The following is a 19,522-nucleotide window of genomic DNA, read 5'->3' as shown; positions in this document are numbered from 1 at the left end:
GCTTAGGAGAGCTGGTTGCTAGGAGAAAAACAGATGCCAAATGAACTGCCTTTGGGTCAATTTTCATTGCCCTCTGAATCGTGGACGCTCCAGTTCTGAGCGAAGTCCCAAGAAACGTGTAGGTATGATGAGGTAGGAGGCACATGGTGCTGGGACCCTTGGTCTAGACCAGTGGTTCCTCACATTGCATTAGAGTCTCCTGGGAACTTATTTTCAGGTATCATTTACACACAGTAAAATGCATAGATATGAAATGTACAGTTCAATGTTTTTTGACAAATGCTTTAAAAATCAGCGATGTGTAGCAGGACAGATTCTCATGTAATTGTTATGGGTGAGGACTGGCCGTTTTTTGGTTGGTTGGTTGAATTACAGGGGTTCTCCTGTGAGGCTAGCGTAGAGAAACGCTGGATAGAGACAGGGAGGCTGTCGCCGGAGCACGCCTGGGGAGGGCTGGAGCCAGAGTGGCCGGGGTTGATTTCCCAGGATGGTGATGGCGCGACCCAGGCTGGCTGGGGCCCTGTTTTAGGGAGGGGGCTTGTGATCTGGAGGCAACCACAGGTCTTGGGGCCTTTGAGGAGCCACTGGTCTGCGGTGTGGGGATGAATGGTGAGCTGCGGTGTCACAGTTTTGAAGTTGTCTGCCAACTTCAGAGGAGGCTGTGACCTCCAGGAGCACAGGAGCTGTAAAGATTTGGGAAAAATCGTACCTTGTAACCCAGTCTTTGAGGCTCAACTACCTCCTATTCCCCAGTGCCCCTGGCCTTTTGGCTCCTGGCCTTTGGATAGGTAGTCTCCTTGGCCTGAACGTTCCTTTTTCCTTAAAAAATTTCACCTTCAGGTCAGTTCCTGAAAGACTTCCCTTAAATATCGCCTCCTCCAAGAAGCTTTCCTTAACCACCCACCCCATACACACGAGTCTAGGTTATATGGCCAACCCCTCACTTGGCTAATATGGGCTCCCAGTGCAATGACACTTGATTTTTTTTTTTTTTTTTTTGAGACGGAGTTTCGCTTTTGTTGCCCAGGCTGGAGTGCAATGGTGCGATCTCGGCTCACCAGAACCTCTGCCTCCTGGGTTCAGGCAGTTCTCCTGCCTCAGCCTCCTGAGTAGCTGGGATTACAGGCATGCACCACCACACCTGGCAAATTTTTATATTTTTGGTAGAGGCGGGGTTTCTCCATGTTGGCCAGCCTGGTCTCCAACTCCCAGCCTCAGGTGATCCGTCCATCTTGGCCTCCCAAAGTGCTGGGATTACAGGAATGAGCCACCACACCTGGCCAAGACAGGGTCTTACATTGTCACCCAACACGCCACTATGCCCAGTTAATTTTATGAAAAAAAAAAAAAATTTTTTTTTTGAGATGGGGGTCTCACTATGTTGCCCAGGCTGGTGTAGAACTCCTGGGCGCAAATGATTTTCTTGCCTTGGCCTTCCAAAGTGTTGGGATTACAGGCATGAGCCACTGTGCCTGACCAGACACTTGATTTGAATAGTCACTCCTGCCTGTCTGTTCAGGAACTCCTCGGGTGCAGAGTTAAGTCTGGGAGCTAGCTCGGCCTGGCACAGAGATTTAGGGAAAGTTTGAGGACAGATCCATCCCTGCTCCTTGGGGAGCCTTGCCAGCCTTCTCCCGGAAGGAGAGTGAGGGGTCCAGGAAACTGGGAACGGTAGGCGCTTCTGTGGGCCAGGGGTGGTTCTTCGGTGTTCACAGGAGAGCAATGCTTCCGTGGTGGGAATCTGGGATATTCCCAAATGAGGAAAAGGGTTAGAAGTTAAGTCAATGGCCCAGAATGTGAGGGACAAGCCAGGCTTTCGAGTCAGAGCTAGGTCCTAATCCCAGGCCCCTGCTGACTGCCGTGGGACCTTGGCAGGTCACTTCCGCCTGAGTCTCGGTGTCCTCACTGGAGAGGGGTAACGGTACTTACTGTACTAGGAGATTAGGTGGAAATATCCACAGAAAAGCAGTGTGTGGTGCAGAGAAAGCTCTAAACATGTTTGCTGTGATCTCATTTCAGACAGGAAGAAAAGAGGCAAAGAATATGTAATTTTTTTCCCTTTATAAAACTGGCTTCTTTATTTCAAGGACAAAGCTATCATTTGGGCAGCTGTTCTGGTTTTGACCAAAATAATTTATTTACCGGCCTTACAAAAAATATGTTGGCAAAGAAGAATGAAAGTCCTGGAGGAGCGGGAATGCCTCTTCTTCCTTCCGGTGCCTCCCCCAGGATCTGCCGGAGAGTGGAGTCCAGTTCGGGGTCCCCAAGCCCAGGGTGGATGAGGAAAAGGTCAGGAAGCGGACTGTCCTGAGCCCTCCTGGCCATGGGGGCGGGCACAATGGGCACAAAGGCACTTGTGGGCAAAGGCTGGCGCCCCACATCCCTTGGGAGGCAGGAGAGCTGTTTTGGGAGGGCCAGGTAGGGAGGGAAGGGATGCTGAGGGTGGCTCAGGGAAAAACTGGCCACTCAGTTGGTCTCTGAGGCAAGACTCCTGGGGCGGGGCTGAGGGGGGATAGTTGGGGGAGTGTGGACCCCACACACAGCCTCAGGGGCTCCTCCCTCTGCTGTGGCAGCCCCCAAGTCCACCTGTGCTGGGGTGGTCAGAGAGGCTGGGCTGGGGGAGGCTGGACCTGGGGAGGCTGCGCTGGGGGAGGCTGGTGAGCGCCGGCTTTGGCGCCGGGCAGGCTGAGGGGGGATGGGGGGCAATGGCGGTGGCACCGTGGGGGCCCGGAGGCTGCTGCCAACCAGACGTCGGGGCAGGGCTTGGGGGGTCCCAGGGCTTCCAGAGCCAGGAGGCAGGGGTGGAGCTGGAGGGGAGGAGCGCGTGCCAGAGACCTGCGGGGGTGGCATGGTGGGCCGGGCCGGCGCTGGGCGCTTGGCTGTGGAGGAAGGAAACGGGGAGGAAGGTTGAGCATCCACGTGGCCTGTGGTGACTCCACCAAGCTCCGTGCCCCTCATAACCTTTGCATCCGCCATTCCCCCTGCCGGGAACAGTTTCCGAGGCTGGCTTCTCATCATCTAGACGTCTCCTTGTGCCCTTCGCCCCCTCGGAGGCTCCCCGAACACCCTAGCTACAGCAGCACCCCATGCACACCCCAGCTGCTCCATCGCATTTTCCAGTTTCATTTTCTTTGCAAGACTTTTTGTCCTCTGAAATTATCTTGTCCATTTATTTTTTATTTTGGAAACGGAGACTCACTCTGTCGCCAGGCTGGAGTGCAGTGGCGCAATCTTGGTTCACTGTAACCTGGTTCAAGCGATCCTCCTGCCTCAGCCTCCTGAGTAGCTGGGACTACAGGCATGCACCACCACGCCCAGCTAATTTTTGTATTTTTAGTAGAGATGGGGTTTCACCATGTTGGCCAGGTCTCGATCTCTTGACCTCATGATCTGCCCACCTTGGCCTCCCAAAGTGCTGGGACTACAGGTGTGAGCCACCATGCCCAACCTAGTTTTTATTTTTTAAATTTTGAGACAAGGTCCCACTGTATTGCCCAGGCTGGTCTTGAACTCCAGGGCTCAAGCGATCCTCCTGCCTCCCAAAGTGCTGGGGTGACAGGCATGAACCCCTGTGCCTGGCCTACCTTGTTCATTTTATTTTACTGTGGACTACCTGCCAGTCCAGATCACGAGGCTCCCATAGCTGCTCCGCCTACTCCTGGCTGTTCACTGTCCACTCAGCGGGAGCACTCCACTGCCTCTGGGGCTAGGCAGGGCCACCCAAAGGTGTCAGTCATCCTCTCACCTGGCTGGCTCTGGGCCGAGTTGACAGGTGAGTGTGCCAGAGGGGCTCAGAAGGAGGACCCTGGTTTCTTCCCACCCCTGCTGCCTCCTCTCCTTCACTGCCACTGCCCTGTTTTCTTGTTTTTTTATTTTTTTTTTGAGACAGAGTCTCACTCTTGTCACTGAGGCTGGAGTACAGTGGCACAACCTTGGCTCACTGCAACTTCTGCTTCCCGGGTTCAAGCGATTCTCCTGCCTCAGCCTCCCAAGTAGCTGATTTTACAGGCTCCCGCCACCATGCCCGGCTAATTTTTGTATTTTTAGTAGAGATGAGGTTTCACCATGTTGGCCAGGCTGGTCTCGAACTCCTGGCCTCAAGTGATTTGCCTGCCTCAGCCTCCCAAAGTGCTGGGATTACAGGCGTGAGAGCCACTGCGCCTGGCCCCTTCACTGTCCTTTGAAGACCCTCTCCTTCTACTGTGCTGTGCGACCTCTGGGCTTCTGGAGGGACGGGACTCCGGTGCCCCAGTACTCACGCCGGCTCCTCTTCAGTGGCCACTAGCTATGTGCCAGGACCAGGCACTTTCTGCAGCACCACTGAAGGCTCCATGCAGCCCCATAAGGTAAGTGCAGTTATTGTCCCATTACACAGAGGAGGAAGGCGAGGCTCAGACAGGTGAACTCACCTGCCCAAAGTCAAAGAGCTCAAATCTAAACTCAGAGCGCCCAGTGGCAAAACCGGGGCTTTTGATCACCTTGACTCCTGCCTCCCTGGCTGCCTAAAAAGATAGGAGGACCTGGGACTGCCTGTCCCCTCCCACAGCCAACTCACTCCTCCGAGCCATGTCCTCCACTTGGGTAGCTGTCTCCGGGGGGCTCCTGGTGACCTTGGGGGAGGCTGGTCTGGGCGGCACCTCAGACTCTGTCCTGCGGAGGGAAGGAGAGGATGAGGCAGACCTGGCCACCTCCCAGAAGCCTCATGGAATCCTGGTGAGGCTCCAGCTGCCAGGTGGAGTCTGGGTCCTCCCAGCACCCGCTCTCTACCACCTTGTGGCTGCTCCTGGGATCTGTCCCCAGGCCACACACCCCTGCCAAAGATGCTTCTGGCATTGGTAGGGGTCTGCGTCCACTGAGCTCCTGGCTGCTTTGTGACTCTGTGATGGAGTCCATGTTCCTCCAGGGACTAGGAGGGAGCCCCACCTGCCTGGGCGGTAGGACACAGGCCCTGACCTCTGCCTCAGCTCAGGGCCTCCACGTGCTTTTTCTGTGGGGGAAGGAGTCTTGTACTGTCACCCAGGCTGGAGCGCAATGGCACGATCCTGGCTCACTGCAACCTCCGCCTCCTGGGTTCATGCGATTCTCCTGCCTCAGCCTCCCAGGTAGCTGGGATTATAGGCACGCACCACCACATCTGGCTAAGTTTTTGTATTTTTTTTTTCCCCAATTTGTGTTGTCACCAATTTTTTTGTATTTTTAGTAGACACAGGGTTTCACTATGTTGGCCAGACTAGTCTGGAACTCCTGACCTCATGATAGGCCCGCCTTGGGCTCCCAACATGCTGGGATTACAGGCATGAGCCACTGTGGCTGGCCAGTCGTTTCTTTTGAGACGATTCTTGCTGTTGCCCAGGCTGGAGTGCAGTGGCATGATCTTGGCTCAACCCATCCTCTCCAAACTGGGAGATCTGGTCTTTGAGATGAAAATACTAATCAGGCAGGGCCCATGCCTATAATCCCAGCACTTTGGGAGGCCAAGGCGGGTGGATCACCTGAGGTCAGGAGTTCAAGACCAGCCTGGCCAACATGGTAAAACCCCGTCTCTACTAAAAAACACAAAATTAGCCAGGCATGCTGGCAGGTACCTGTAATGCCAGCTACTAGGGAGGCTGAGGCAGGAGAATCGCTTGAACCTGGGAGGTGGAGGTTGCAGTGAGCCTAGATTGTGCCACTGCACTCCAGCCTGGGCAACAGACTAAGACCTTGTCTCAAAAAAAAAAAAAAGACTAATCATTACATTTCCAAAAATTCAGCTTCTAGTTCTGAGACATGGGGCCTCAGGCAGGCTGTCTGTGGGACTGCCACAGGAGCCAGCCATTCATACCACTCAGTCCTCACCTTTCCTTGGTAGCCGCTAAGGCCAAGGCTGGGGCTGGAACCAGAGCTGGAGCCGGAGCTGGGGTGGTGGCTGAGGTGGGCATGGTGCTGGGTGGAAGCTCATCAGAGGTCAGCCTGTCACTGACCGTGTCCTGGAGGGTGACGGCTGAGAAGAGGCCTGACACGTTGAAGTCGATGTCTGGGGACAGGAGTAGAGATGGCTCTGAGAGACTGCGCCAGGCTCCCCTCCACCGGCTGGGCCGCCTTCCCCTCCCCTGAACCCATCTGGACCACAGTCAGCTTCCCGGCTCCCGTGCAGCCCCATTGTAGAAATGGGAAACTGAGGCTCAGATTAGAGACACAACTTCCTCCCGGCCTTAGGGTGAGTTTGTGGGGCTGCTGGGGAGGGAGCAGGGCAGAGGGAGGGCACCCTGAAGGGCATCCACTCAGACAAGAGCTTCACCTCCAGGGAAGAGGGTGTCTGCGTTCTGGATCAGCGCCTCAACTACGCCCACCACCTGGATGGAAGACACGGAGGCTGCGTCCAGCTGGGCCTGGTCCCTGGGACAAAGAGACGCATCCACTTAGCAAAGCGTTTGTGACCCCAACTCTCTGTCTGGCCCTGTGCTGGGCACTGGAGACACAAGGGTCCATCATATTAAGTCCTTGTCCTCAAAAAGCCCACAAACCACCAGTGTCACGCACATGCCAGATGTCCCCGTTCCTTTACCCTGACAGACATCACTCATTAATAAGGACCTTCTCCCTCATGGCTGTGATCTAGGCTGCCTCTACCAAGCAAATGTGATCAGCATGTGGAAGGAATCTCTGTGGCCACGTGAATAATGAGGACTCCTCACTGCACTTTGCACTTGAATTTTATTATTTCTTTTTCTTTTTTTTTGAGACAGAATCTCGCTCTGTTGCCCAGGCTGGAGGGCAGTGGCGCGATCTTGGCTCACCGCAACCTCTGCCTCCTGGGTTCAAGCGATTCTCCTGCCTCAGCCTCCCAAGTAGCTGGGATTAACAAGCGTTTGCCACCATGCCTGGCTAATTTTTTGTATTTTTAATAGAGATGGGGTTTCACCATGTTGGCCAGGCTGGTATCAAACTCCCGACCTCAGGTGATCTACCTGCCTTGGCCTCCCAAAGTGCTGGGCTTACAGCACGTGAGTCACTGCACCTGGCCTATTCATTTTTAGAGACAGGGTCTCCTTCTGTCACCCAGGCTGGAGTGCAGTGGCACTATCATGGGTCACTGCAGCCTTCATTCCCTGGGATCAAGCTGTCCTCCCACCTCAGCCTTCTGAGTAGCTGGGACTTCAGGTGCAGGCCACCATGCCTAGCTAATCTTTTTAATTTTTTATAGAGACAGGGTCTTGTTAAGTTGCCCAGGCTGGCTTCAAACTTCTGGGCTCAAGTGATCTTCCCACCTCGGCCTCCCTAAGTGCTAGGCTGACAGGCATAAGCCACTGTATTTGGCTTACACTTTACAGTTTATAAAACATTTCCCAGCTGAGTGCGGTGGCTCACACCTGTAATCCCAGCACTTTGGGAGGCCAAGGCAGGCAGATACCACCTGAGGTCAGGAGTTTAAGACCAGCCTGACCAACATGGAGAAACCCCATCTCTAATAAAAACACAAAATTAGCCAGCCATGTTGGTGCATGTCTGTAATTCCAGCTACTCGGGAGGCTGAGGCAGGAGAATCGCTTGAACCTGGGAGGTGGAGGTTGTGGTGAGCCAAGATCTTACTATTGCACTCCAGCCTGGGCAACAAGAGCAAAACTCCGTCTCAAAAAAAAAAAAACCACACCCACACACACACTGGCTGGGCGCGGTGGCTCACGCCTATAATCCCAGCACTTTGGGAGGCCGAGGCGGGTGAATCACGAGGTCAAGAGATCGAGACCATCCTGGTCAACATGGTGAAACCCCGTCTCTACTAAAAATACAAAAATTAGCTGGGCATGGTGGCGCGTGCCTGTAGTCCCAGCTACTCGGGAGGCTGAGGCAGGAGAATTGCCTGAACCCAGGAGGCGGAGGTTGCAGTGAGCCAAGATCGCACCATTGCACTCCAGCCTGGGTAAAAAGAGCGAAACTCTGTCTCAAAACACACACACACACACACACACACACACACACACACACACACACAATTTCCCAGTTCATCATATCACCCAATTCCCAAAGCAAAAGCCCTCAAAGTTTGTGTAACACTCCCCCAGTTTACAGGTGAGGAAATGGAGCTTCTGAGGGTGACTTCCTCAGGCCCATCTCTGGAAGGTGGAGGGGTGGAACTATTAATAGAAGCTGATCTCTGGACTCCCAGCTCCCACAGCAGGCTGCTAAGCACCTCATCACCACCACTGCCCAGAATGCCTCAGAAATGAACTGCTCAATCCACTCGAAAATGGGGACACCAAGACCCAGGGGAAAAAAAGGCAAAAAGATGGCCGGGGTGGGATCTGCCTTCCTCCTGTCGCCTCCCCCAACCCGAGGCCCCTCACCCTTCTTTCTCAGGTGGCCACAGCAGGTTGGGTCCCAGGACGATGGCGATGTTGCTGGGTGTCATCTTGTTTACCTCCTGCTCCTCGGCCAGCCGTGCCAGGAACTTCATCAAGTACCTAAGGGTGGAGGTGGGCTTGGGCCAGGGCGCACCCAGCCCTGCTAATTCTCCAGCCCAGGGTTTCCAAAGAGTGCAAAAGACGACGCCCAGAATGGTCTAACATTGTCATAGTTAAATCAGCTCATCCACTGAGTGCCAAGCCTGTGGCGGGCACTGAGCTAAACCTACACGGTGGGGACTGTGACAATTGCATTTTCCAGATGACGACACAGAGCTGCCTGCCCAGAGATGGCACGTGAAGCCAGGCAGTATGGCTTCAAAAGTTCAAGGTCTTGTTTATTTCAATGCCTCGCATAAAAACATACAACTTATTCAGTTAGGTGCAGTGGCTCATGCCTGTAATCCAGCACTTTGAGAGGCCGAGGCAGGTGGATCATGAGGTCAGGAGTTTGAGACCAGCCTGCCCAACATAGTAAAACCCCGTCTCTACTGAAAATACAAAAATTAGCCAGGCATAGTAGCACGTGCCTGTAGTCCCAACTACTTGAGGGGGCTGAGGCAGAAGAATCGCTTGAACCCAGGAGGCAGAGGTTGCAGTGAGTGAGATCACACCACTGCACTCCAGCTTAGGTGACAGAGTGAGACCCTGTCTCAAAAAAAAATTAAAGGCCAGGCGCAGTGGCTCATGCCTGTAATCCCAGCACTTTGGGAGGCCGAGGCGGGCAGATCACGAGGTCAAGAGATCGAGACCATCCTGGCCAACATGGTGAAACCCTGTCTCTATTTTAATATTAAAAAATATATTAAAAAAATAAAAAAATATATATATGTATATATATAAAATATATATATATGACTAATCAAAGCTGCATTTTCAGAAATATTTTCTAGGATACAGCGGCAGGGTCAGGCTTAAGCCCAGGCCCCTGACCCCAGCTGGGCTGTGGCTCTGTGGCAGGCTGGGGAGGCGGGCTCCGGCTCACCTGAGGTTGCAGAGGTTCTCGGGGGGCAGGTGGCTGCACACCTCTTGGAGGGCCTGTAGCCGGGCCCCTGGCTCCTTCAGGCTGAGGGGGAAGTGGAGAGACCTGGTCAGCCGGTGAAGGCCACACCTTTGTATCCTCCTCCTCCTCCCCCTCCTCTCCCTCCTCCAACATCCTCACCTGGCTGCTCTCATCCAGTCTTCATAGAGGTCGAAGGTCATCAAGGGCTCTGGCAACTCCCGAAGGTAGGACTTGAGGGCGCCTGAAGCAGGACCGGAAAGGGTCAGAGGCAGTCCCCACCCCACTCTCCCGCTCTCCCGCTCTCCCTGCAGAAGGAACCTCTGGCTCTTGTTCACACTAACTAGGTCTGATCGTTTCTTTGGGCTCCAGGCCCTTTTAAGAAATTGAAGGATAGCGATCTTGTCCCCTGAAAATTGTACAAACATTTTGGGGGTGGCTCACGAGGGACCCTAAATGTCCTTAGTCTCCTCGGCAGAATATCAAGTCTTAAAGCCAGGCTATCTTGGGATCATTCAAGCAGCTGCACCCCTTCACCCCAGCCTCCTGCCCAGGGCTCACGGGATGAGGCACCTGCCACGGCGTGCGGGTCAGAGCAGAACTCCTCCAGGCTGTGGGGGTCCAAGGCCATCATCTGCTTGAGGCGCTTCAGCACCGAGGCCCCAGCAGCCAGACGGAAGAGCCCCTGGGTTGGAAAGGGAGCAGGTGGGAGTCACAGAGGGGTGGGTAGGGCAGGACAGCCTGGCTCCCCTGTAGCCTGGGCTGGGCCTGTGTCCCCACTGGTCTGGCCAGTAGAGTGGGCACCACAGTGTCCATGGACTTCAACTCTCAAGGTCTAGAATTCTGAGCAAAGGGTGGGGCTGGGAAGTCTGGGAGGAGCTGGGAAAAATCATGGGCAAATAGGAGCCCAGTTGAAGTGGAAGGGAGGTCAGGCGCCGTGGCTCATGCCTGTAATCCCAGCACTTTGGGAGGCCCAGGCAGGCAGATCACCTGAGGCCAGGAGTCTGAGACCAGTCTGGCCAACATGGTGAAACCCCATCTCTACTAAAAATACAAAAAAATTAGCTGGGCATGGGGGCGAGCACCTGTAATCCTAGCTAATTGGGATGCTGAGGCAGGAAAATCACTTGAACCTGGGAGGTGGAGGTTGTAGTGAGCCAGGATTGCACCACTGCACTACAGCCTGGGTGACAGAGCCAGATCCTGTCTCATAAACAAACAAAAGGGCTGGGTGCATGGCTCAGGCCTGTAATCCCAACACGGTGGGAGGCCGAGGCGGGCAGATCACCTGAGATTAGGAGTTCAAGACCAGCCTGGCCAACATATGTGACATCTCATCTCTACTAAAAAATAAAAAAATTAGCTGCGCATGGTGGCAGGGGCTTGCAGTCCCAGCTACTCGAGAAGCTGAGGCAAGAGAATTGCTTGAACCCCGGAGGCAGAGGTTGCAGTGAGCCAAGATTATGCCACTGCACTCCAGGCTGGGTGACAGAGCAAGACTCCATCTCTCTCAAAAAAATAGAAGTGTAAGGGAGAAAGGAGGCCCCGGGGGGATTGCTGGGCAGCTCAAGCCTGTTTTGGGGTATCTGCCACCTCTATGGTGTATCTTCAGGACAGGGGGCAACATATTCACAGCAGATCCAGACCCAGCCAGTGTGGGGCAGTGGAGCATCTGGTTTCAGAAGCACCTTCTCATATGACTCTGGGCATGGTTACCTTTCCACCTCTGTCTCCCTCTTGTGAAATGGAGCCAGTAAGGGCTCCCTCCAAGTGTTACTGTGATAAGCAAAGGAACCAAGGAACGTAAAGGCTTTCAGCACAGCGCCTGGTGCACGTGAGCATCGACGCGCGGGAGGGAGTGTAGATGCTGCAGGAGACAGCCATGCCTTCTCCCAGGGACCTGGGCTCAAATGCGGGAATCACAGCACCGGGGCAGGGCAGCATGTGGGGGGTTTGGGACAGAATGAGGGCCCCAGTGTTCCTTCCCCATCTGCCTCAAGGGGCCCCACCTCTTCCTTCATGCCCTCAGAAAGCAGCATCATGACACAGGCCTCGATGGGCAGGGCAATCTCCCGGCCCAGCTCTTGAAGGTGACTTGCCAACGACACCCCATACATCCTGGAGAAGGGGGCCGTCATCGAGGAGGAGTGGTCTGCAGGGATGAGACAGATCAGCGGCCCATGGCCTTCCCACCGCAGGCAGTCAGGCAGGGGCACCCCTGATGTCTTCAGGGTGGTACCACCTGCTACTGACTGTCCAGGCACACATCTGAAATCATCTATCACATCTGTGGACTCGGCCTGCCTCCACTGCCTCTGCCCTAGACCTAACATGCCTGGCTCTAGTCCTGTCCGCTTCATTCCACCCTCCACAGGGCACCCAGAGCAGCCTCTCCATCACAGATCAAATCCAGCTCTTGGAACCCATCCATAGCTCCTTGGTGCCTTTCAGATGAAGTACCAGCTTCTCAATAAGCCCCAGGCAGGGCAGGGTCAGGGACGCGGCATCAACGCGGCTATGGCCCCACCTGCTTGGCCGTGGTTCTCCCTCAGCTCAGTCAGAGCTGTGTCCAGCGAGCTCAGTGACCTGCGATGGTAATCGGCCTGAATCTCCAGGAGCTGTGGGGACGAAGGGACACCCTGAGTGGCAGTGAGGGAAGCCGAGCCTTCCCCAGGGTCCTTGAGAGCAGGCACCCCTTCCACCATCTCACAGGGTCCCAGTGATCCCTGGCTCTGGCATTCAGCCCCCGAGTTCTGGATGGCTGGGGCCCCATCTTGGACTCACATGAATGAAGTAGTTGGCATAGGAGTCCTCCTTGGTAACGAAGTGGTACAGATCAGCCAAGTACTCGTCCTTGGGGACAGAGAGAGGAGAGCTTATATCAGGTGAGGCTGGGGGGTCTAGAGGGGAAGTGGAGGCTTCCAGGGGTTGGTGACCTGCCCCAGGCCACACTACTACAGGTGGAAGTTCCCAGCAGGGCTCCTCCCTCTGCCGAGTTTGGTGCTTGGGGCCAGCCCATGAGAACCCCCTCAAACTCTTCTGCTTCTCAGCCCCATCTCTGTGTCCCCATTGCCTTAGCACAGTGGCCTGTACTCACCATCCAGCCATTCATTCATTCACTCACTCACTCACTCAGCAAACACACAGAGACTCAGGGAACAGACAAAGGCTCCGCCTCCCCATGTTATGCTAGAATGTAGACAGAAAAGGCTACCAGGGAATGGCGGAGCTCTGCCGCCTCCTGGCCACATAGCTGAGGCAAATCATGTCACCTCTCTGAGCTTCAGCTTCCTGGCCTGTGAGATGGGCCCGGCACCCACCCCTGCCACCCCTGCACATCCAGGGAACCCACGTGGCCCTCACCCTGCACTGCTCCACCTTCCTCTTCAGCTCCTCCTCCTCCTCCTTCAGCGTCTCCACCTTGTTGGCCATTGTCGTGTGGCTGTGACTACCCGGGCCGCCTCCCAGGCCTTGACCACTGCCTGAATTCTTGGCTGCCTGACTGAGCCTGGGGATGATCCCAAGGTGAGCTGTCACCTGCCCTGCTGCATGTCCAGAGCCAAGTGTGCCCTCTATAGAGCAGACCACAGGATTTAGAAGCTGCAAATCTGAGTGCTCCACTGGCCGGGGCCTCTGCCCAGCCTGGGCCGTGGGTGCTCTGGGTCGCCCCCTGGTGGCGAATTTGGTGATCACAGACACCCAGCAGAGTGGAGAATGGGGGAGCCACACTGGCATCTTGCAGAACTGTTTATGGCCATCCGAGGCTTTTGGGTGGCCCCAGTACCAGCTGTGAGATGCACGGGCACACCCTCACAGATACCCTCACCACCTGTGTTCCTAGGGACCAGGCGTGCACAAGCACATCCAATGTACTTAGCGAACCCCTCGGCATCCTGGTGCGGCCATCCCTGTGGGCTGACCCAGAGATGAGTCCCCTGAGTGGCTGGGGCTCCCACCTGCTCTTAAGCGTGTTCCAGTCGGACACGAGCTTCTGGAGGCTTTTCTTGTGCTTGAGGATGGCTGGCAGCTCCTCCTGGGGACAGGCAAGGGAGTCAGCATGGTGGAGCAGAGGGAGCCGAAGCTGGGGAAGCTGGGGGCTGGGAGCAGAGCACAGGCTCACCTCACTCAGCCTGCTGAGCGGCTGCAGGACGTCCCTCTCCAGGGTCATCTCAAACTCGGCCAGGATGCGGGCCAGCTGGTTCTGGATGGCACAGCTCATCTCCAAGGCTTTCCTGTGGACACAGCGGCCCATGGGCCCAGGCTCCCGCCGCCCTCACCTCCACTGCAGACTCTTGATGGGGCCTCTCCTCCCTCCCTTCTGGCCCCTCCTAGATACCCTCCCAGGCCTGGCTACCTTCACTGACCTGGGCACCGTCCCCAGCCTGGTTATTCTTCTGATGTGAACGCCCTTACCACCTGCACCCCCTCCCAGCTGAGACTGCGTCTTGGTATAACCAGGTGAGGGCTGGGCACCGTCTGTGCTCACCCCATGCTGGAATCGGGGTCCAGTTCCTTGAAGCTCTCCGCCATCGTGGTAGACAGAGCCATGAGGGGAAGCTTCTTCTGCAGGGAGGGCGAGGCCGGCGGTGAATGTCCATGCCTCCCTCCACCCTGCCTGAGCACCAGGCCGGCCCCTTGGGGCAGGGGAGGAGGGAAACCAGGAGGGCCACGGTCACAGATAGAGTGGAAATGAGATGACAAGGCATGGTGGGGATGACATTTCCCTGAGACCATGTACACAGCCCCTACCCATCTGGGGGCCCCTTTTCCTCTTTCCAGAAGCCATTTGACTGGGTGGGAAGGAATGAACAAGTCCCAGCAGAGACTGGGACACTAAGATGCAGGGAGGGCAGGGAGCTTGCCTCAGTTCACACGGGTGGAGGGAGAAAACAGGAGGGGAGCTGGCCTGGGGGTGGGGGCCCTTTCCCCCGTCCCAGGGCGTATGTGTGTGGCTGACCTGCTGAACTCAAAACTCCCTACGCCTCCCCATTTCCTTGCCTTGGTCACACTGAATTGTCAACTGGTTCCAAAACATGCCCGCCCCCACACTCCCACCCCATCTGGAGTTATGGAGAACACCAGCTCTGGGAGCAGAGACCAGGGTTCAAACCTCTGTTCTGCCACTTACTAGCTATGTGACCTTAGGCAAGTAACTTTACCTGTAAGCCTCCAATTCCTCATCTATAAAACAGTACCTTCCCCTAGGACGTTACCTGTGTTCCATGAGACAATGTGCTAACATGTTAGCAGCCTCTTGATTAATATACAAGTATCCCACAAAAGCCAGCTCAATTGCCACCTCCTTCAGGAAGCCCTCAGAGGCTGCCCAATGGAGAGCCTGCTCTGCGTGCTGATTGGACAGAAGTTCAGGTGCTGTCAGAGGCCTGGCCTTGGCTTACGTGGATTGGGGCACAGAGAAGTGGGGTAGAGGTGAAGAGGAAGGTACAGGGCCGCTTCAGGGCAGTGCCAGAGGGGCCTTGGAACAGAGCAGCCTCCATGCCCTTGTGCCAGATACTCAGACTGGCAAGGAAACCCCAGCCCCAGCCTTGCTTCCCCATTGGACAGGCCCCTCCTTCCTGGGACTCCCGCTCACCACCCGCTTGTCCATGTCTGCCCCACTCTGGCCCTGCAGACAGGCCTGCAGGCGCTTGTGGACGTTGTGGGCCGCTCGCTTGGCCGGCTCCAGCCGCTGTTCCACCTGGGAAAGAGGTGTGATTAAGGATCAAGAGAGAGGCCGGGCGCGGTGGCTCACGCCTGTAATCCCAGCACTTTGGGAGGCCAAGGAGGGTGGATCACGAGGTCAAGAGATCGACACCATCCTGGTCAACATGGTGAAACCCCATCTCTACTAAAAATACAAAAAATTAGCTGGGCATGGTGGCTCATGCCTGTAATCCCAGCTACTCAGGAGGCTGAGGCAGGAGAATTGCCTGAACCCAGGAGGCGGAGGTTGCGGTGAGCCGAGATCGTGCCATTGCACTCCAGCCTGGGTAACAAGAGCAAAACTCCGTCTCAAAATAAATAAATAAATAAATAAAGGATCAAGAGAGGCTGTCTCCCACTGAGCAGGAAAAACTTTCTCCTGTCCCCTGGGGACCCCATGGGCAACAGCTTAAGGAATGACTCAACAGGGCCCCTACCTGGTGTCCCCGCCCCAGCCCTGTGCTCCAACAGCCTGCACAGGCCTGCCTTCCCATCTGGCCCAGGCACATACCTGCAGCAGGTCCTCACCCAGGAACTCAGCGGTCTCCGGGGTGCTGCGGGAGCGGGGAGAGTGCTTCTGCTGAGCCTGCCTGGGTTAGGATGCCCCCTGCACCCCCCATCCCCGAAGCAGGCCACCTGTACCCCAGTCCTTCCAACGTCCCTCCCAGGTGCGGCCCGCCCTGGGTGGCCCAGTTGCTTCATCCCAGTCGGAGCACATTCCATGGGGGTGGGAATAGGATACTTGGGTTTTTCCTCCTCCACCCAGAGCCCCATCCTGAGAGAGGGCGGGCAGACAAAACTGAAGAGGAGGTTGGGAGACCTGCCCAGGGCTCAGCTTTGGGACACAGAAGCCTCTCTTCTGCCCACCCCCAAATCATCAGCCCACCCAGGGAAGAGGAGGATTAGCTGGCCCCAAGAACGGGAAGTCGGGGAGCTCAGACTCCTGGGCGCAGTCACACAGCACTCTGGACTATAGCTGTGGGCAGGGGTGCACGGCCCTTGGCCCCCCACCTCAGGACACACAGGGGATGCTGAGGCCCACGGCAAGATGGCCTGACTGCCCAGGCTATATAGGGATCTGCGCCAGTGTGAGACTAGAACCAGGTCTCTGGACACCCAGTTCCCTCCCCGGGCCCAGAGAATGGGGAACTCCTGAGGCTGGGGGAAGAGGAGCAGAGAAGACAGGCCCTCAGAGGCTCCCCAAACTTCCGGCCCCCGGGCCACCAGCTCAAAGGCTGGGTGGGGGCGGGAGCTGGGAGACCTGGGGACGTTTCCACCTGAGTCTGGGAAAAGGAGAAACGAGACAGAGAAGCAGGAGGCCCCAGGGCTGGGGGGAGGGGAAGGGACGCGGCAGGCCCCTCCTCCCACGGGCCAGGACCCGACTCCTTCGCCCGCCCCAGGTCTGCGGCCCCAATCGACCCTCCTCCCACCCGAGCCCAGCAAGCAGAGATGGTGAACTGGCCCATTGTCCAGAGGGGACAAGTGAGGCCAGGAGGATCATTCACTCAGAGACTCATGGAGGGAGGCAGAGAAGTCCCAGCGTCCTAGGGCAGAGCCCATTCTCCCGCCTGAAGCCCCCTCCAAGCCGATAAAAGGGGTGGGCACCCCTCCCCCCAAAGGCAACCCCTGCTCCTCCAGCTCTGCCCGAGACTGGGACGCCGTTCAGAAGGGAGGAAGAGAAGGCAGGACTCTGGCCGCTCACAGGGGGGCTGCCCAGCTGTCCCCAGCCTCCCCCACCCCGTCGCCCCCAACCCTTTTACGCCCCTTCAGGTCCTGCGGACTAAGAGTGGGGGCTGGAAGGGGTGACACTCACCGTCCCAAGCTGCCCGTCTGGGCCAGCTGCCGCATGCGGTGCAGCTGCCTCTTCATCATCTTGGGGGCGGGCTGGGGGCTGCGGGGTCACGGCGGGGGTCGCAGGCCGGGCAGCCCCCGGCCCAGCCTGCCTCTCCCGCGGCGCGGCTCTCGCCCCGGATGGGTGGGCGGCGCTCTCGCTTCCTGGGCCGCCGCGCGGATCTCGCTGGCGGCCGGCTCTCTCCTCCCCCGCTCACGACTCCGCCCCCGGCCCCCAGGTCACTCCTCTCTCCAAGTTGGTTTCCGCGCTCTGCCCCGGCTTCCGGGCCCCCGGCGACCCCCGGCCGGGCCCCCGCCGCTGAGTGTCCGCCGGCCGCGGGCCGTCCACAGGTGGCGCCCGGCTCCTCCTCCCCGCCCCGCCCCGGTGGCGGGAAGCAGGTAAGCCCGCTCCTGCCCCCGCGCCCGCAGCCCGCCCCAAGCGGGGTGCCCGCCCCGCCCGCAGCCAGCCGGCCCGGGGTATAAACAACCTTTGCACCCTTCGCAAAGGAGAAAGAGGGTGCCGCGCGAAGGAGGGGTAGGCCTTTCTGACCTGTCTAGCCCCTCTGGGCCTGCAGGGGATGCTGCCTGCTCTCCCTCCCGCAGAGGACCTCTGCCCCCGCCAGAACTAACCCCCCAACCGCTGGATAACTGACTGGGAGCTTTGGCTTCCTGGGGCCACGGGCTGTTGTGTGGCCGTGGACAAGTCCCTGGAACTCAGGACTCGCTGTCTGTAATGGTCTGTCTGATGGGCCAGCTGCCCTGGGCCTGCCCATCCTGCAGAATGGATGAGACACTCTGCCTGCTCCCTTTAAGGGAGGTGCATTCCACCCTCCAGCCACCAGGAACCCTCCCAGAGCAGTTCCCCGACACCCAGTTCTCCACATCTCTCGGCAGTTTGCTCCGTCGGTGAAGCTCATCACCTCTCATTCCTCCTGGCAAACAGCCTCAGTGCCCCTTCCTTCTTGTAGGGCAATGATGTGGGTGTTGCTCTTACCCTCTCAAACTCACTAGTTCTCTTTGGCCCTCCACTCAACACAGAGTTAGGCATACAGTAGGTGCTCCGTAACTGCTGGTTATACAAGATGTGAGAGCCTTTGGGGAACAGTAGGCTCTCCTTACCGTGCACCCCTGTGGCATCAGGAGCCGCAGGGGCGGGGAGGAGGGGAGGGTGTGCCTCGGAGTCCCGCCACACCCGCTGCACTTTGCTTTGTTAGTTTCAGTTTAGTCTGAGACTACTTGAGCAACCAGCGTGCCCGTGCTGACGGGGCGCCAGCAGACCTCAGAGGCAGGACCTTGGCCCCAGACATCTCCATACTCTCTGTGCCCAGCTCGGGGCCTGGCACACTCACTGGCTGCTTCTCTCCTCCCTAATGGGCAGGCCTCACTACAGGTGGGAGGAGCCTCATAACAGCTCTCAGCTATGGCGAGAGCCTCCCAACTGGGAGCCCACCTGAGCGTGGAATCCTGGTGGGAAGTTGCGAGGCTCCAGGATCAAAGTTCAGGCCAGGATGAGATGCCAGGCAAGGTTCCCTCCCCCATCTCCCTTTTCCCAACGTGGCCAGTGACTATGGGTGGCACGGTAAGGGAACCTCAGGTAACACCCTTTCAGTCCCTCAGAAAGTCTCTGGACTACGTGGTGCCCCTGCTCTGTTCCAGCCAAGCCTCCAGCCCAGACCACACTGGGCCCGGGCTTGTCTGTTTCTCTAACTGGTCCGAAGCTCCTTGAGGGCAAGGCTTGGCTTGTACCTCTGTCCCTCCTAGATTTGCCCAGTCCTGAGGCCCAGCTCTGTCCTGGGGAGGGGTCAGTACCTGTGGGTTGTAGCAGCAGCTGGGGTGGAAACCACCAGAGCCTTTTTATCAGGCTCAGCTGTTGTCCCCATCCCTGTCCTGGTCTCCAGACTCCCCTTCAGCCAGACCCAAGGGTCCTGGGCAAGAGGTGCCTAGCTTTTCAGAGTCGGATTCAGGCAGGGCTGCTGTGCCTCCTAGCTGGGTGATGGGTAGATTTTAGGCCCTCCCTTGTCACACTTGGATGTTGAATCATAGAAGGACGGACTCTCCAAAGGCAGTGAAGGTTACAGGCTGCTTCTTAGAAGAGTGTTGTAATCAGACTTACGGACTCAGAAGTGTTCATCAGTGGGTGTCGGGATCATGGCCTTTCTAAACTGCAGACACAGAAGGGGGACCACAGAGGTCCCCAGCCAATCCCTCCTGGGGCTCTTCCCCAATACAGGGGCCTGTTGACCGGGGTGGTTATCTGGCCGGTCAACAGGCCCCTGTATTGGGGAAGAGCTGGTCTTAGCTGGCTCCTGCTGAACCTTTGGGGGCCCAGCAGTGTGCCTGTCACAGGGTCTCAGATAGCAGGAAAAGAGACAGTTTAAGGGTGTGGAGGCAGCCAGCTGGCCAGTCTCTGGCTCTCACTAGCTGGGTGACCTCAGGTGGGACACTTCACGTCTCTGAATCTCAGCATCCATCCTCCTTGGTAAACTGGAAACAACAGTACCTACCTCGCAGAAGGGTTAAGTGAATTAATATATGATAGATACTTAGAAAAGTGCCTTGCGCTGTTTCTTGTCACCATCATTATTCGGTTTGCCAAGTCAGGAAT

General features: G+C 56.9%; 2 protein-coding genes across 6 annotated transcripts in view; one reads left to right on the top strand and one right to left on the bottom strand.

The window, feature by feature from the left end:
* Positions 1-2,049: 2,049 nt before the first annotated feature.
* SH3BP1 (SH3 domain binding protein 1) lies at positions 2,050-17,077 on the bottom strand. Of its 2 annotated transcripts, none has more exons than XM_035272197.3 (18): positions 16,901-17,077; positions 15,599-15,641; positions 14,978-15,082; positions 13,871-13,947; positions 13,505-13,616; positions 13,341-13,417; positions 12,748-12,892; positions 12,169-12,237; positions 11,912-12,002; positions 11,394-11,536; positions 9,946-10,069; positions 9,547-9,628; positions 9,370-9,450; positions 8,328-8,444; positions 6,281-6,378; positions 5,839-6,016; positions 4,556-4,650; positions 2,050-2,879 (listed from the first exon to the last, which is right to left on the bottom strand). In XM_035272197.3, the coding sequence occupies exons 1-18, from the start codon at positions 16,957-16,959 to the stop codon at positions 2,467-2,469; spliced, it is 2,109 nt and encodes a 702-aa protein (XP_035128088.3). In that variant the 5' UTR covers positions 16,960-17,077; the 3' UTR covers positions 2,050-2,466. The 2 variants fall into 2 exon arrangements, with proteins under 2 accessions (XP_035128088.3, XP_035128102.3); XM_035272211.3 differs by having other exon boundaries at positions 9,958-10,069.
* LOC128929020 (uncharacterized) overlaps positions 16,934-19,522 on the top strand; it is a 13,025-nt gene continuing 10,436 nt past the window's right edge. For all 4 annotated transcript variants that reach the window (XM_078340229.1, XM_078340212.1, XM_078340216.1 and 1 more), the window contains exon 1: positions 16,934-17,316. In XM_078340229.1, the coding sequence (XP_078196355.1) occupies positions 16,934-17,316 (383 nt within the window). The remainder of the gene's footprint in view (positions 17,317-19,522) is intronic.

Source organism: Callithrix jacchus, chromosome 1 (genome assembly GCF_049354715.1).
Source record: "Callithrix jacchus isolate 240 chromosome 1, calJac240_pri, whole genome shotgun sequence".
Classification (NCBI taxonomy): domain Eukaryota; kingdom Metazoa; phylum Chordata; class Mammalia; order Primates; family Cebidae; genus Callithrix; species Callithrix jacchus.
The sequence above is the reverse complement of the archived record's forward strand: the minus strand, read 5'-3'. Positions and strand labels throughout refer to the sequence as shown.

What these genes read in the sequence shown, in the direction of transcription:
- SH3BP1 (XM_035272197.3), bottom strand. Translation starts at nt 16,959, where the DNA reads ATGATGAAGAGGCAGCTGCACCGCATGCGGCAGCTGGCCCAGACGGGC. An exon ending in CGTGGCAGGTGCCTCATCCC is followed by an intron (nt 9,629 to 9,945) that starts GTGAGCCCTGGG and finishes GTCCTGCTTCAG; the next exon opens with GCGCCCTCAAGTCCTACCTT. An exon ending in GAGAACCTCTGCAACCTCAG is followed by an intron (nt 8,445 to 9,369) that starts GTGAGCCGGAGC and finishes CTCCACCCTTAG; the next exon opens with GTACTTGATGAAGTTCCTGG.